A 13,328-nucleotide genomic window follows, 5' to 3' on the forward strand; every position below is an offset into this window, starting at 1 on the left:
ATTATGATTATTTTTTATTTATTGTTAAATAGGCCTGATTTATCGTTGAATTGGTGTAAGTATTTTTGTTACTATTACAAATTGCTTTTTATGTATTTTTTATGCTTTCTTTTCTTTATTTCTTTTTTCGCCAGACAGAGACTGAAGAATATTGAAGGAGCCCACCGATTGTAAAAGCCCATACTTGTGAATATTTAACTAATTTTGCGCAACTTCTTTTGTGCCCATTAGGTGGAGAATGGCGACCAACTGGAGACGATCACCATGTCGCCCGGCATGCACCAGATGATGATCCAGGGCGGTCCTGGCCAGGAGCCGCAGCTGGTGCAGGTGGTCAGCCTGAAGGACGCCACCCTACTGAGCAAGGCCATGGAGGCCATCAATTCCGGCAACGTGAAGTCGGAGGACACGATCATAATGGAGCAATAGCTGGAGCCCATAGACGGCATGATCTCGCCCGGATTGAGCGAGTGACGTGCCGTATGCGTATTCGTTTCCGAATCCGAATCACCCGGAATGCGCAGCTCTCCTGGCTGAGAAGACAACCCCAATTCCTTGAAAGCTAAGGGGTTCCAAGTACCTGAAAGGTGTTGCTAACAAAGGGAGGAGCAAATCGGAACCCCAACCATAAAACCATGAACCATGAACCATCAACCATCTAGTCGTCGCATGTCTAGTCAAGAGAGCGTGCTCTGTATAAAGCGATCAATCAGTCTAGTCTTCGCATAGAAAATTATCTTTAATTACTCGTAATTGTAAAACCAAAACCCTATCATTAACCCGACCGACCACCCTTCCTTTTTTTTTTTTTTTTTTGTGTGCTGTTCCTTCATTTTTTGTGGCTCTATAAATAGTTCAATTCTGGGCTGGATACTCATAGCTATAATATATCGTAACATACATATGCCTATGTGTAAGCATTATAAGCGTTACTTGTACGTACAACTCTGTCTCTCTCTCTCTCTTTATATATATGGTATATATACTCGTGTAACGTTTGCAATAATTAACCAATTGAATATTTAACGAAACGAGAGAGCAGAGATTACAAATTAATTATACAATTTAGGACAACTGACGAAGAAGAAGCCCATGCAATGTAAACAGAGAGCATCACTTTAAACTTAATTAAATTACCTAATTACTAAAGATAACGAAACCTATGCATAATAACTATCGAATAAACCCAAAAAGTGTACGACAAGTCTGACTCTGTGGGACCTCTGATATTCAATGGAGAAAGGATGAAGATGCGATCGGTGTTTCATAAGTGCTGCTGTCGGGCAGGATGTGCGGCTCTCGATTCAATGATTTATTTGGCCGGCCCATCGAAGCAGGAAACTCGCTGGTGACGCAACAATCCGGAAACCACTGGAAGGTTGCCCGCCAAACAGCACTACTCTTGGCCTGATCCGCTGAGTGTTTCGCTTTTGTCTCGCTGCTGGCCAGAAAACCCAGCTTCGATACGAAAATTACATGCCAAAATGTGGGCACACACCGAAAGTATCATAAGTTCATAGAGGCAGCAAACACGTTTGTTTCGCCTGCGCTGCATTGTTATTTAAACGAAGCCCGCGGAACGTTGACCCGCTGCTCCACTACACTACTGCAACTGGGTGGCCAGGTTTTCGAGGAGGGAAGACCCAAATACGGCCACCATTGGAACTGCATCGCATCTGGGGAACTGTAATAGGTCGAGGTGCTGCGCTTCCTCGTTGCATGTTGCTGGTTGCTACAAGTTGCTCTGGGCCTAAACTTCACAGAAGACAACAACAGCTTCACTTAATTTAGCAGGTAAATACCCTTTTAATTTATTGGTTGTTTAAATTATACTATTTAAGTGGGCTCTCTACTTCAAAACTTTCCAATAAAGCATACTTTTTAAATCACTACAAAGAACCCAATTGGTCTGCATTTAAAATATTATTTCTTTTGTAAGAATATTTTAGGAGTAGTCTTTAAAAAGGTTGCAAGTTGTTCAACACCTAAACGTAATTTCGCCGGGTAATATCGATTTATTTTAAAATTATACTACCTTACCTTGAAATTAAACTCATAGTTTTAGGCTAAAAAAGAACACTGGACACTGTATTTTTTTTTTCTGCTTTGCAAATTTTAAAATATTTTTATGTAAAATATGGCAGCACCTAGAAACTTTTGGGGAGTTTATTTTAGAAAATATTTGTAGGTGTTTCAGAGAGATTTTGTCGGAAATTAAAACACTTTTGAATTAATGACTTTTTTTTGCTGGTTGCAAGTTGCTCCGTGTCAACTTGTTTATTGACTTATAACAATAATACATTTAAAAATGTTACAATTACTCATTCTTCAAATCACCAAAAAAATATTAATTTTATTTTTGGCTTAAAGAAATTTTTTAAAATTGCTATGTAAAATTAAGCACCTCCAAGAATCATTAATTAATATTCTTTTAAATAATATGTTTAGATTTTTAAAAAAGATTTGGTCGAAAAACTGCAACCAAAACACTCTTGAATTTATACCTTTCATTTAAGTTAACCTGTTCATAATGGCAGTGTGTGTCGTGCCATTGACGTTGATCCCATCTTAAACGCCTCGCAACCGAATCATCAGTTGTCTGCTGCTTAAGAGTTGGACACGTCCAACAATCTGGGATCAAAATCCGTCCCCTTTGGCTTACCTTCAGCGGTTTTTGGGATACGATGTTGCGTCTTCGGCCGGCAACTTGCAACTCGGCACTTGGGATTTGCAACAGCAACTGACGACGACAGCAGCAATGTGCAACTTGCAACTTGCGTTGGAAATTCACGTCTGGGTCGTTGCAATTGACGCCAGTTAGTTTACTTTGTTTAAGCCGCCTTTTTCCCACCTTTTCCCCCCTTTTCCCACCTTTTCCACCCTTCTCCATGTGTCACCGTAACCATCACCTTCCACCCATTTTCTATACGTATTTGGCGTATTGTGTATTGTGTAAGACATGCTGATGCGGGATTTATTATACCGCTCAAATTGCACTTTCGTTTGGGAACCATCTGCAATTAGTGAACTGTGGCCACGCCCCCGAAAATGGCGCTAAAACCGCCCACCATTTCCAGGGCTTCTTAACAAAAGAAAAAGGCGTATTTTTGCATGTTAATTGCATTTGATGGGAGTTGAAAAAACTCATATATGCAAATGCTTTTTATGGCGGAAAGTTAAAAAAGTTGTGTCACCGAATCAATTTATATTTAGTGTGTTAGGAAAGTCATTCGCTTGTTGTTTGAATTTTATGCCAGACGTTTGTATAATATGTTGTTTTAATTGGTGTCCATGCATTTTACACATTTATTTTATATTTCATTTGAAATTTTTAGTGTGTTATTTATTGAAAAAAATTTTATTTTACCTTCCTGCCCATTTTCAGCATATTTTGAAAACTATCAAATTTACGGTGATGGTTTTTAAATTGAATTTTCGTACCTGTGCTAAATAGGCTTTACCACTTTTAACTTTAACACCCTCGTCTCTGGGCAATTAAACAGCTGAATTATGACTTACCTTTTATGTCCGTAGTGTGTATTAAAAATAAATATACATTGTTGTTTAGTAATATCATTTTTAAAGGATGGGCCGATGCTGTTAAGGTAGTTTTACTTTGGCCAAGTGCCAGCAGGTCTCGACGTTACAGCCAGTAGATGTTTTTCCTCGGATCAACCTGAAAAATTAACATAATGCATTTTCCCTGCCCTGATCAACCATCTCAATTGCACCATGACAAATCGGGGTTTTTGGCCAATTTGTCTGCCCATTTTTTGGTCATATTTTGGAATATTTTTTTTTCTGCGGTGATTTGGCTGCATCGAATGCGCCGTCGTCACGCCCAAAATGATGGATCGACTGGCCATTTTGATCGTCGGGCTTTGTCATCGTTTTGGGGCCAAATTGCCAACGATATCCTCCAGATGCAAATCAAATAATGGCATCAAGTGAACAACGCCGCAAGTTGCAAGTTGGCCTGATCTTGCTGTTGTGACCGGCGATGCTGCTGCGGCAGTTGCAGTTGCTGCTACGGATTATGCAATGGGAAAGGTGCAGCAGCAGCAGCAGCAGCAACTTGTCTGCCGGGAGATGCGCTTGTATAGCAATACAAACAAATCTTGGGCCGGTTGCAAACTGTTGCAGATGCGACAATCGAATGCAGTCGCAGTTATGAGTTGTCTGCAGCTTTCGCCTGCTGTCTTACTGTCTACTGTATACTGTCTACTGCCACCCCCAACCCCATCCTAACAGGCCAACAGCCCGAAACTAAGGCCCATTCCCTGAATCCTCCGCCCTGACTAATGGTGACTTCGCGACGATGATGCGGCAGCATTTGGCCCACATTGCGCCAATGCGCTCGTGAGCCAGCTACAGAGAGAGAAAATATATACTATTAATTCAATTTGAACTTATTTTTAAAATGAACAATTCATATTAAACTTTTATTTTTATGTTTAAAAACAAAAACGAAGTGACTGAAAAATGGTTTTGAAATACAGAAAATATACTTTGTGATATAAAAAGTCTCTTCGTAAATAATAATTATTTATTAACACAAAACGAAATCTTATTTTAAATAAATATATATATATATATATTTTTAAATACCATAAATTTACCTTATGATAAACAAGAAAGAAAGCAAACTTCGGCAAGCCGAAGTTCATATACCCTTGCAGCTATTGCAAGAATTTAAAATTTTTGAAAACATTGAAATTATGATTTACTGCGTATATGTTTAAAAACATTGAAGCTATGATGATTAGCAGCTCAATTATTTGATAGTTATTTTATATATTTTTATTATTTCTATGGGAGCTATATGATATAGACGTCCGATTTTGATAAAATCTAAACCATAATTTTGAAAAATTTAACCATTGCTATATGTCGAAGAACTGAACAAAAAATTAAAAAACAGAAAAGTTATAATTTTTTTCATTTATTTTTCCGATTGTTCCTATGGGAGCTATATGCTATAGTCGTCCGATTTTGATATAATTTAAACCGTTAATAGAAAATATTTAACCATTACTAAGTGTCGAAGGACTAAACAAAAAATTAAAAAACAGCAAAGTTATAATTTTTTTCATTTATTTTTCCGATTGTTCCTATGGGAGCTATATGCTATAGTCGTCCGATTTTGATGAAATTTAAACCGTAAATCGGAAATATTTAACCATTACTATACGTCGAAGAACAAAACAAAAAATTAAAAAACAGCAAAGTTATAATTTTTTTTCATTTATTTTTCCGATTGTTCCTATGGGAGCTATATGCTTTAGTCGTCCGATCCGGCTCGTTCCGACTTATATACTACCTGCAATAGAAAGACAACTTTTGGGAAAGTTTCATGCAGCTAGCTTTAAAACTGAGAGACTAGTTTGCATATAAACGGACGGACAGACGGACAGACGGACAGACTGACAGACGGACAGACGGACGGACAGACGGACATGGCTAGATCGACTCTACTAGTGATGCTGATCAAGAATATATATACTTTATGGGGTCGGAGATGTCTCCTTCACTGCGTTGCAAACTTCTGACTGAAATTATAATACCCTCTGCAAGGGTATAAAAAGTATCTTTCTAAATATTACATATTTATTTAAATATAAGAACAAATTACTTTCTTAAATTAAAACAAAATCTTATTTTAATTTCTAACATAGAGATAAAAAACAGCAGTGTATTCAAATCGCCCAACTTAAAATATCCCTTAAATTGGATAATATGTATGTTTTTCAGAGTTCAGCATGGATTTAAACGAAAACTTAATACAACATAAAAAATATTCCTTTTTTTCTTGCAGTGCCTCAGCAGCACCTCCAACATCTGCCGACCGCACGGTGAGCGTGGAAAATAGTTTTTCCTTTTGCTTTCTGCTAGAGCCAAGCTTTTCCGGTTAATGTTATGTTGCCGGTGGTTGGTATAAAAACTGTGGCTGCCATCGGTGGTCATGTCAGTTGTGGATTCGCACTTAACCCACTAGTTAACCCAAACGGAGCGTTCCAAGCGATGAAAGTACGACCAGGATAACTACAGAATTATTTATCATTATTGCGCATACGCACCGTGTTCTCTCAATTTTTTTCAAGTGATTTTCATTGAGTGTTATTGTTTTTTTTTTTGTTTTACGTTTCAGGCCTTCGTGTGTCTTCTGCTTATTGGAGTGGCCAGTGTGACTGGAAAACCAAAGCCTCCGGGAGGCGGCGGTTGGTCCTCTGGAGGAGGAGGAGGAGGAGGTGGCTGGTCCTCTGGAGGAGGAGGAGGAGGTGGCTGGTCCTCTGGAGGAGGAGGTGGGGGGCGGCCATGGGGGGAGGAGGAGGCGATGTACAGATCATTAAAGTGATCACGGAGAGCGGCGGCGGAGGTGGCGGCGGCGGTTGGTCTTCCGGAGGAGGAGGCGGCGGCGGTTGGTCTTCCGGAGGAGGAGGCGGCGGCGGCTGGTCTTCAGGAGGCGGCGGCGGAGGAGGCGGCGGCTGGTCTTCAGGAGGCGGCGACGGAGGCGGCGGCGATGTGAAGCTCATTAAGATCATAAGCCTGGGATCCGGAGGCGGCGGCGGCGGCGGCGGCTGGTCTTCAGGAGGAGGTGGTGGCGGCGGAGGCGGTTGGTCTTCAGGTGGAGGCGGCGGCGGCGGACACGGGGGCGGCGGCGGTGGTGGCTCCAAGGTCATCAAGATCATCAAGCTGAGCTCTGGAGGAGGAGGCGGTGGCCACGGTGGCGGCGGTGGTGGCGGTTGGTCTTCAGGAGGAGGCGGCGGCGGCGGTTGGCAGCCCGCTGGAGGATGGGCATAGAATACATGCCCAAAAACCTAGGAAGCCATCGAAGCAATCCACCCCCACTCTTGTAAATACTGTACATATCCAGAAGCTATTGTTTTTTTGTTACTATGCCCCAGAGAACTGTTACTAAATTAAGCATGAGTCTTTGCTTGAAATGCACAAATTGAATATTAAATAAATGTACCCTTAAACTGTGACTCTTTAAAGGCCATTATTGTTTTGTATATAGCCAAATACAAAAATTCAAAATATATGTAAAAAATTATGATGCATGGGTATGACTTTTATTGTTATGCTTTCAATGTTTACAAAGTTGGTATTGTATCACAAATATTTAAACCTTTTCTTGTTAAAAAAAAAATCTTGTAACAGCAAAAATATGCAACACTTAAATGAAATAAAGAAAGAGCTTAAAGTTGGTAAAAGCTTATTCAGTGAATCTTTGGGCAGCCATGCATTTAGTAGGATAGCCCAAGAGTATCCTACAAACTGCATAGCTGCCCAACGAAAGATTTTCTATTGATTTTCTATTCTGTTCAAGAATACATGAATTAAAAATCCTTTTTGGATTAAAAAAGACGTGGCTGTCTATTTTTGACTTGGAAGAGGAAATGGTGGTCAAAGAGGCTGCCATCCCAAATAAATTTCTTAATTTTAACAACAAAAATTATTTTCTCAACTAAAAAAGTTGTTAATTTTAAGACTTTGCAAAAAAATGGTTGTTTTGTTTGTTAGTTAGGTTTTGTAAGTGTTAAGCCAAATTTATCTGCAACAAGAAATCCTTAACAAAGACTCTCAATGGCAATATGAATTGTGTCTACATTTTTACAGCGAGTTAGCCCAGGTAGTCATGCATTAGTTGGACTGTGAACCGGATTCCCTTCATTGAAAGCCCAGGAAATATGGGACTTCCTTGAGGCAACTGATTCAATTGCGGGGATTTTCGCGATTTTACAAAATAAACTTATGCGACTCAGCTAGCCAATTGCTTCTCACATACTGATGAGCCTCGAATGGAATCAATTGGTTCTTTCAACGAAGTTCGAATACGCTTACTTTTTATAGAACCTTATTTAAGACTTAGCCTTGGCATATTTTTATCATCAGACTAATGGCTATTAGCGGGTGCAGGTTATCTTTTGGTTGGACCCTTGATTCTAATTATAAATCCAATTGACTATACTGGTTTTCTCCCTTCCCAATATATCCACCACTATATCCGATTCTCTCCCATTTGGCAGATGAGTAAGAGGGATTTTCCAGCAGATGTCATGCATATAATTGCTGATACTCTGACTGATTTTCGGGTACACCTGGCGTATGCGTAATGTTCACATGATTGTTTAATAGAAATTATTCTATGCAAATATGCTTAAGAAAAGATGTTGCCCAATATTTAAATTCTTAGGTGCTATAATCCGAATTTTAATTGATTTTGTGGTTAAGCACATCAATAGTAACAAATTTAATAAAATTATGGTGAACATCAAAGCTTATTAATATTCTAGGCAAGTGGATACCTTTTTTTTGGTCTATTTAAAACTTGTTAAAAATCTTGTCTTGACCCCGAAAAACTAAGCTGGATTTTAAATATGATTTTGGGCATATAAAAATCAGGAAAATAAAAGATCCACTTCTGAAAAAACATTGGGCCAAAAACACATTTATGTAAAACTAGTCAGAGCATTGGTAAGTCCCCGATTTTAGTTTCTTCACTGACCCATTGAGTAATTAATGTTTAATGCCCGCCGGCTTTCGTTACATTGCTTTCTAGGTAAACTCCCCGATCTTTTCAAACACGATCGGCTGAGAGAATTCGATGGCTCCCAGCGATGACGACAACGTTGCGATGGCTAACAATGGATGTCATATATAAAGCGGAATGCATTCTAAATTGGGATGACTAGTTGGTCACCAGCTGTAGCTTTGAATAGAACGGATTAGAACGGAGCATCAGCAAACCGGAACCGGGAACAGCAATATCTACTAATCACCCAAGATGAGGCACTGGCTCATCTTTGCCTTTTGGCTGGTAATCCTGGCCAGCTGCGTGGACTTCACCACTCCGTCGCTTTTGGCGCTAAAGAAGAAGCTGTTTGGCGGGGGTCACGGAGGAGGAGGAGGAGGATGGGGAGGAGGAGGTGGAGGTGGAGGAGGATGGGGAGGAGGAGGCGGCGGGGGCAATAACGGAGGCAGTGGATATCATGGCGGTGGCGGTGGCCATTATGGAGGTGGCGGTGGCCATCCGAGTGGAGGAGGCAGTACCATTGAGGTCTATCTGGTCAAGCCAATCTACCGCGGAGGAGGAGGAGGAGGTGGCCACCACGGCGGCGGAGGAGGCGGCTACCATGGCGGAGGCGGCGGCGGGGGAGGACCTTCCCAGTGGGGCGGAGGCGGCGGCGGAGGACCTTCCCAGTGGGGCGGAGGCGGCGGCGGAGGCGGTGGCGGTGGCTCCTACGCCAGCAGCAGTGCTAACGCAAATAGCTGGAGCTCCGGAGGAGGAGGAGGTGGCTGCCATTCTTGTGGCGGCGGCGGAGGAGGTGGAAGTAGCTCCTACGCCAAGGCTTCGGCGAACGCATATGCAGGCAACTGGTAAAATTCCACACCTCCAAAGGATTTCCACCCTGTTTACCATTACTTTTTTTTTAATAACTTGTAAGCTTATCAGTGAACAAATAAAAAGTTGTGAAATCAAACACTACATTTAGTGACTGTTTTGAATCGCTGGCGACCCATACTACCCATCCCCAATCGGTTTATAAAATAAATTTAGTTTTGATGCAAAAACAAATTTTTAAAAATCGATTTTTCAAAGAAATTAATTTTATGACCAATTTTTGCATTTTTGATAAGGGTTGGGGGTCATTAATTTTTTCAAAATTTTGAAAATCTGAAAAATTTTTAACTGCGAATGCCATTTGATAGGCAATTTAATGACGAATTCATCGATGTATGACATTCCAACATGTGACTATTACTTCTCAGCGTTTTGATAGAAAAACTGATTTTTTAGGGGTTTTTTTTAGGTTTTTGGAGACTTGTCAAAAAACAAAATCCGAAAGAGTCCTTTCGGTGTAACTTGGACAAAATTAGACGTACAGCCAAAGAAGTGACTGTTTTGTATAGTTGGCGACCTATACTACCCAACCACAATCGGTTTAGAAAAATAAATAAGTTTTGTTGCAAAAACAGATTTTTAAAAATCGATTTTTTGAAGAAATTAATTTTATGATCAATTTTTGCATTTTTGATAAGGGTGGGGGTCATCAATTTTTTGCAGAAATTTGAAAATCTGAAAATTTTTTAACTGTGAATGCCAGTCGATTGGAAATTTTATTACGAATTCAACGGTGTATGACATTCCACATTTTAACCATTATTTCCCAGGGTTTTGACACAAAAACCAAGTTTTTAATGTGTTTTTTGGGGTTTTTGGCGATTTTTAAAACAAAATTAATTCTGAAGCGTCTTTTTGTTGTAACTTTGCCAAAATAAGACCCAAAGTCAAAAGAGTTGCTATTTTGAACAGCTGGCAACCTATATGATCCACCCCGGATCGATTGAAAACAATTAATTTAGTTTTGACACAACAACCGAATTTTGAAAAACGATTTTTTAAAGATTTATTTCTGTCCATATTTCTGACTTTTTTGTAAGGGGGTACATCATCATTTTTTGCAGAAATTTGAAAATCTGAACAAATTTTAGCTGAGAATGCCATTCGATTGGAAATTTTATTACGAATTCAACGGTGTATGGCATTCCACATTTTGACCATTGTTTCCAAGGGTTTTGACACAAAAACCAAGTTTTTAATGTGTTTTTTTGGGATTTTTGGTGATTTTTCAATCAAAATTATTTCTGAAGAGTTTTTTTGTTGTAACTTTGCCAAAATAAGACCCAAAGTCAAAAGAGTTGCTATTTTGAACAGTTGGCAATCCATACCATCCATCCCTGATCGATTGAAAACAATTAATTCAGCTTTGACGCTAAAACCGAATTCTGAAAAACGTTTTTTGAACAATTTATTTATGTCCAAATTTCTGACTTTTTTGTAAGGGGGTACATCATCATTTTTTGCAGAAATTTGAAAATCTGAACAAATTTTAGCTGAGAATGCCATTCGATTGGAAATTTTATTACGAATTCAACAGTGTATGGCATTCCACATTTTGACCATTGTTTCTAAGGGTTTTGACACAAAAACCAAGTTTTTAATGTGTTTTTTTGGGATTTTTGGTGATTTTTCAATCAAAATTATTTCTGAAGAGTTTTTTTGTTGTAACTTTGCCAAAATAAGACCCAAAGTCAAAAGAGTTGCTATTTTGAACAGTTGGCAATCCATACCATCCATCCCTGATCGATTGAAAACAATTAATTCAGTTTTGACGCAAAAACCGAATTCTGAAAAACGTTTTTTGAACAATTTATTTATGTCCAAATTTCTGACTTTTTTGTAAGGGGGTACATCATCATTTTTTGCAGAAATTTGAAAATCTGAACAAATTTTAGCTGAGAATGCCATTCGATTGGAAATTTTATTACGAATTCAACGGTGTATGGCATTCCACATTTGGACCATTGTTTCCAAGGGTTTTTACACAAAAACCAAGTTTTTAATGTGTTTTTTGGGATTTTTGGTGATTTTTCAAACAAAATTATTTCTGAAGAGTCTTTTTGTTGTAACTTTGCCAAAATAAGACCCAAAGTCAAAAGAGTTGCTATTTTGAACAGCTGGCAACCCATACCATCCATCCCTGATCGATTGAAAACAATTAATTCAGCTTTGACGCTAAAACCGAATTCTGAAAAACGTTTTTTGAACAATTTATTTATGTCCAAATTTCTGACTTTTTTGTAAGGGGGTACATCATCATTTTTTGCAGAAATTTGACAATCTGAACAAATTTTAGCTGAGAATGCCATTCGATTGGAAATTTTATTACGAATTCAACGGTGTATGGCATTCCACATTTGGACCATTGTTTCCAAGGGTTTTGACACAAAAACCAAGTTTTTAATGTGTTTTTTGGGGTTTTTGGTGATTTTTCGACCAAAATTATTTCTGAAGAGTCTTTTTGTTGTAACTTTGCCAAAATAAGACCCAAACTCAAAAGAGTTGCTATTTTGAACAGCTGGCAACCCATACCATCCATCCCTGATCGATTGAAAACAATTAATTCAGCTTTGACGCTAAAACCGAATTCTGAAAAACGTTTTTTGAACAATTTATTTATGTCCAAATTTCTGACTTTTTTGTAAGGGGGTACATCATCATTTTTTGCAGAAATTTGACAATCTGAACAAATTTTAGCTGAGAATGCCATTCGATTGGAAATTTTATTACGAATTCAACGGTGTATGGCATTCCACATTTGGACCATTGTTTCCAAGGGTTTTGACACAAAAACCAAGTTTTTAATGTGTTTTTTGGGATTTTTGGTGATTTTTCAAACAAAATTATTTCTGAAGAGTCTTTTTGTTGTAACTTTGCCAAAATAAGACCCAAACTCAAAAGAGTTGCTATTTTGAACAGCTGGCAACCCATACCATCCATCCCTGATCGATTGAAAACAATTAATTCAGCTTTGACGCTAAAACCGAATTCTGAAAAACGTTTTTTGAACAATTTATTTATGTCCAAATTTCTGACTTTTTTGTAAGGGGGTACATCATCATTTTTTGCAGAAATTTGAAAATCTGAACAAATTTTAGCTGAGAATGCCATTCGATTGGAAATTTTATTACGAATTCAACGGTGTATGGCATTCCACATTTGGACCATTGTTTCCAAGGGTTTTTACACAAAAACCAAGTTTTTAATGTGTTTTTTGGGATTTTTGGTGATTTTTCAAACAAAATTATTTGTGAAGAGTCTTTTTGTTGTAACTTTGCCAAAATAAGACCCAAAGTCAAAAGAGTTGCTATTTTGAACAGCTGGCAACCCATACCATCCATCCCTGATCGATTGAAAACAATTAATTCAGCTTTGACGCTAAAACCGAATTCTGAAAAACGTTTTTTGAACAATTTATTTATGTCCAAATTTCTGACTTTTTTGTAAGGGGGTACATCATCATTTTTTGCAGAAATTTGACAATTATTATAACAAAATTATTTCTGAAGAGTCTTTTTGTTGTAACTTTGCCAAAATAAGACCCAAAGTCAAAAGAGTTGCTATTTTGAACAGCTGGCAACCCATACCATCCATCCCTGATCGATTGAAAACAATTAATTCAGCTTTGACGCTAAAACCGAATTCTGAAAAACGTTTTTTGAACAATTTATTTATGTCCAAATTTCTGACTTTTTTGTAAGGGGGTACATCATCATTTTTTGCAGAAATTTGAAAATCTGAACAAATTTTAGCTGAGAATGCCATTCGATTGGAAATTTTATTACGAATTCAACGGTGTATGGCATTCCACATTTTGACCATTGTTTCCAAGGGTTTTGACACAAAAACCAAGTTTTTAATGTGTTTTTTGGGATTTTTGGTGATTTTTCAAACAAAATTATTTCTGAAGAGTCTTTTTGTT

The 13,328-nt window shown here is 38.3% G+C and overlaps 2 protein-coding genes across 2 annotated transcripts; both read left to right on the forward strand.

Annotated features, from left to right (window-relative positions):
* The first annotated feature begins 4,041 nt into the window (after nucleotides 1-4,041).
* On the forward strand, nucleotides 4,042-7,016 carry LOC108137065 (acanthoscurrin-1). Its single transcript, XM_041709046.1, has 4 exons — nucleotides 4,042-4,097; nucleotides 5,816-5,852; nucleotides 6,038-6,282; nucleotides 6,318-7,016. The coding sequence occupies exons 1-4, from the start codon at nucleotides 4,042-4,044 to the stop codon at nucleotides 6,799-6,801; spliced, it is 822 nt and encodes a 273-aa protein (XP_041564980.1). The 3' UTR covers nucleotides 6,802-7,016.
* Nucleotides 7,017-8,788: 1,772 nt separating this feature from the next.
* On the forward strand, nucleotides 8,789-9,385 carry LOC121467552 (putative glycine-rich cell wall structural protein 1). The gene is made up of 2 exons (XM_041709150.1): nucleotides 8,789-8,894; nucleotides 8,946-9,385. The coding sequence occupies exons 1-2, from the start codon at nucleotides 8,789-8,791 to the stop codon at nucleotides 9,383-9,385; spliced, it is 546 nt and encodes a 181-aa protein (XP_041565084.1).
* The last annotated feature ends 3,943 nt before the right edge of the window (nucleotides 9,386-13,328 follow it).

The sequence above is a fragment of the Drosophila elegans genome, unplaced genomic scaffold (genome assembly GCF_018152505.1).
Source record: "Drosophila elegans isolate 14027-0461.03 unplaced genomic scaffold, ASM1815250v1 contig_149, whole genome shotgun sequence".
NCBI lineage: Eukaryota > Metazoa > Arthropoda > Insecta > Diptera > Drosophilidae > Drosophila > Drosophila elegans.